General features: G+C 21.9%; 2 protein-coding genes across 6 annotated transcripts in view; one reads left to right on the top strand and one right to left on the bottom strand.

Annotated features, from left to right (window-relative positions):
• Positions 1–1,779, top strand: part of LOC102675532 (protein draper-like) — a 29,005-nt gene extending 27,226 nt beyond the window's left edge. For all 5 annotated transcript variants that reach the window (XM_031514949.1, XM_031514948.1, XM_006609147.2 and 2 more), the window contains 6 exons: positions 41–196; positions 504–680; positions 765–875; positions 937–1,146; positions 1,224–1,406; positions 1,485–1,779. In XM_031514949.1, the coding sequence (XP_031370809.1) occupies positions 41–196; positions 504–680; positions 765–875; positions 937–1,146; positions 1,224–1,406; positions 1,485–1,771 (1,124 nt within the window). In that variant the 3' untranslated portion in view covers positions 1,772–1,779. The remainder of the gene's footprint in view (positions 1–40; positions 197–503; positions 681–764; positions 876–936; positions 1,147–1,223; positions 1,407–1,484) is intronic.
• A 1,607-nt stretch (positions 1,780–3,386) lies between these two features.
• Positions 3,387–3,855, bottom strand: part of LOC102673183 — a 10,146-nt gene continuing 9,677 nt past the window's right edge. The window contains 2 exon segments of the mRNA XM_031514959.1: positions 3,387–3,582; positions 3,703–3,849. Coding sequence (XP_031370819.1) covers positions 3,443–3,582; positions 3,703–3,849 — 287 coding nt within the window. The 3' untranslated portion in view covers positions 3,387–3,442.

Genomic DNA, 3,855 nt, shown 5'->3' with positions numbered 1-3,855 from the left:
CATATATATGTTATATATTAATATATGTTTAATTTTTCAGGTAACATGACATGTGATCATGTCACTGGTGAATATATTTGTCGACCTGGATACTTAGGTTTAACTTGTGAACATCCTTGTCCACCTAATCGTTATGGATTAAATTGTGCTAATCATTGCCATTGTAAAAATGGTGGTGAATGTCATCATGTGACAGGTAAAATTTCTTTATAATTTACTTTTATAATTTATTTGAAAAAAATATTTTATTATAAAATAAATAATAGAAATTAATAAATTTTTTAGTTTTAATAATTTTTATGAACTATCTATATTTTATTTTAAATTTAAATCAGTATTAATTTTTTGATTAAATTTAAATCAGTTTAATTTTCACGTATTTTTTTCTATAATCTTTTCATTGATTTTTTAAATAATTTCTTTTTGAAATATTATAAATATAATTAATCTCATTAATTTTAAATAAGTTAGTGTTTCTTGTCTTATATCTAATATCATTTTAGGGGTATGTCAATGTCGACCTGGTTGGCAAGGCGAATTTTGTCAAACACCTTGTATGGAAGGAACATATGGCATGAATTGCAGTCAACATTGTACATGTCAACATGGAGGAAAATGCAGATCTAATGATGGTCATTGTCGATGTGCACCTGGTTGGACTGGAACTAAATGCACTGAAAGTATGTGAAAAAAATAAAATCTTAATTATATCAAAGAAAAATTAATAAAAAAATATTATAAATTTTTCATCTTTGAAAATTTAGTTTGTCCAGAAGGATATTATGGTGATCATTGTATGGAACCTTGCGATTGTAAGAACGATTTTTATATATGTCATCCTGCTGATGGATGTATTTGTAGACATGGATATACAGGTATATTTTAAATCTATCAATTCTAGAATATCTTGATTAATAATGAACTATTTTTTTTTAGGTCTAAATTGTAACGAAGAATTATTTTCGCGTAATATACAAGAAAAAGATGACTCGAGTTATGGTAGTATAATAGCAGGATTTTTCTTTGCTGCATTTGTTGTTATTGCAATGGTATTAGCTGGATGGATATATCATCGTCGCAGAGTAGCAGATTTAAAGAATGAAATTGCACAAGTGCAATATACTGCTGAACCTCCTTCTCCTCCAGGTATATATATATATAAATTTGTTTATTTATTATTTAGAAATGTTTTTTTATAATTATCACTTATATATTTTGTTTAGAACAAACTCAATTCGATAATCCTGTGTATGCATATCAAGGTTCTTCGAAATTTGATGATGGAACAACTACTTTATTAAATAATTTCCAATTTAGAAATAATCTTGGAACAAGTAAAAAGATAAATAATGAAAAAGTTAGACTTGGAATGAATAGTTGTACAGATGATGAAGATGATTGCAAAGGTATTATTGTAAATAGTAAACTCATCAAATTATATTTTTGGGAAATATTTATGTTTTATTTAATTATTTTTGATTTAGGATCATATAATCGATACGATTTGAAAAACAGAGATGCAGATATGGGAAATCCAAATCTTAATGTGTATCATAGTATTGATGAAATGGACGGGAAAAAAGTTGAACATGTTTATGATGAAATTAAACAAAATAATGATGAATCAGAATATGATCAATTAGATAATCCAAGACCAATTAGCAATTACAAACAATTCAACTTAATGCCGAATGGTTTCTGTTCAAACTCATCAGACAATGCAGGACCTAGCAATTTCAAAGATAAAGATCCAGAACTTGGTAAAATGTAAATTTTTTTTAAAATACGAACTCAGGTTAAATTATGGAATTTAAATTTTAGATATAATATATATATATCTATAATTTATATGATATATATATAACTTAAAAAAACAAATTTTAAATGTTATATCATAATCCTTTTAAATAATTAATCTCATTTCTTCATATCAAATTCAAATTTTCATGTATTAATTTAAACTTTGAAGAAATTTTAAATAATTACTCTCGTTTTTTATCAAAATCAAATTTTTATGTGTTAATCTGAGCTTTGAAAAAATGTTTAAAAAATTTTAAAATAATATCATAAGATAAATGAAACAAAAATACAAATGTATTCCAATTGCTCAGTATATATGCATGTACATAGTTAAATAATAATATAATGAATAGTTAGATGGATATTATATTTATAAAATTATATACTCATAATTGTTATTCTAAATGTGTTGGACTGTTTTTTTTCATAATATGATATATATGTATTTAGTAAATACAATAGAATATTTGATACAATATAATCGATAAATAATCTATTTAAAATAAGTAGTTATATCACAATTGATCTTTAAAAATTTATTTAAAAAATGATTGTATTTTATTAATATTCATAACAGATAAAAAATTGTATCTTAATTTAGATAGATAAAAAAGTATAACGGTATATTAAAATTATGCAAAAAATTTTGTGATATTTAAAAAAATGATATAAAAACAATTTTTTTTTATTTGAAATAACAAATTTTAACAGAATAAATAAGATATAATCAATGATTTTTACGAAAGTGCCTTGTAAATTTGGAAGTGTTATACATTATAAAATTTAATCATATTTATTTTTTTATCTTTATATATGAAAAAAAATTGAAGGTTATAATAATGGAATTAAGAATATTTATCACTATATCTAAAATCTTATTAAATAAGATCATTTATTATATAAATTGGCAAACAAGGTACAAAATCGTTATGTAAGTCTGTGTAAGCAATAAGAGACCGAATCTAACGATCTCAAAATGTGCAAATGATATATGTATGTATATTCAAATGGTATATTAGATAAAAGATTTATTTTTCTTCTTTTTTATATATTTTTTTTTTCATATTTTAAGTCAAGATATCATTAAAAAACGCACATCAATAAAATAATTTTTATTTTAAAAACAATTTATTTCGTATATATGCAAAAATATTTATAAGTAATTTACAGAGATAAAAATATCATACTTATTTTATGATTAGCATAGAATATCATATCATATATTAAAAGATTTATATTTTATTCGTGTATACATATATATTTATGTTTATATTATATATATATGTGTACATATATACTTATATATATATATATATATAAACATAAATATATATATATATATATATATATATACAAATAATATAAAATCAATCTATAAAAAAAAATCATTTGAGATACTATCATAAAACGAGATCGTATTTATTATTTTATATTATTATAGATAATGTCTAATTTAATGCCTATTTTTTATTTTTTAAGAAATATCTATTTTTACGATTTTATATATATTACACTATCTTTAATTTTAAAAGAATTCAGAAAGAAACAAATTATTGTGATTAATATAAATACTTTTGTAAATATCGTTAAATTAGGATAAAATTACAATAATTTTTAAATATCTATGTATATTAATTTTACATCATATCTCGTCTTCGTTAACTCTAATTTTATGAGATCTATAACGAGTAGCTTTAATTAAATTCAAAATAGGCGACGAGATCCAATAGAGTCCACCGAGAAATTGTAATAGCGCAACAAGACTCAAACAAAAAATTGTATCTGTAATCAAAAATTCTATATGACTTGTTTATAACTTTTAATTTCTTTTCTTAATTCGTTTACATTTGTAATTTTTAATTTGATTTTTTATCGAAATAAAATTTTGTTATAAGAACTTACTATGTATAAAGCAAAAACCAAGAATGCATAAACCTACAATGGTTGAAAATCCTTTGTAACTGGAACGTATCATTTCAATACTAAGAATATCATACAAAGATGAATCCTGACAACTTGATAAACTACCAATACTAATACCACCAAGAAATGTAA

The sequence above is a fragment of the Apis dorsata genome, unplaced genomic scaffold (assembly GCF_000469605.1).
Source record: "Apis dorsata unplaced genomic scaffold, Apis dorsata 1.3 scaffold_52, whole genome shotgun sequence".
NCBI lineage: Eukaryota > Metazoa > Arthropoda > Insecta > Hymenoptera > Apidae > Apis > Apis dorsata.
Note: the sequence above shows the minus strand (reverse complement) of the source record. Positions and strands in the feature narration are given on the sequence as shown.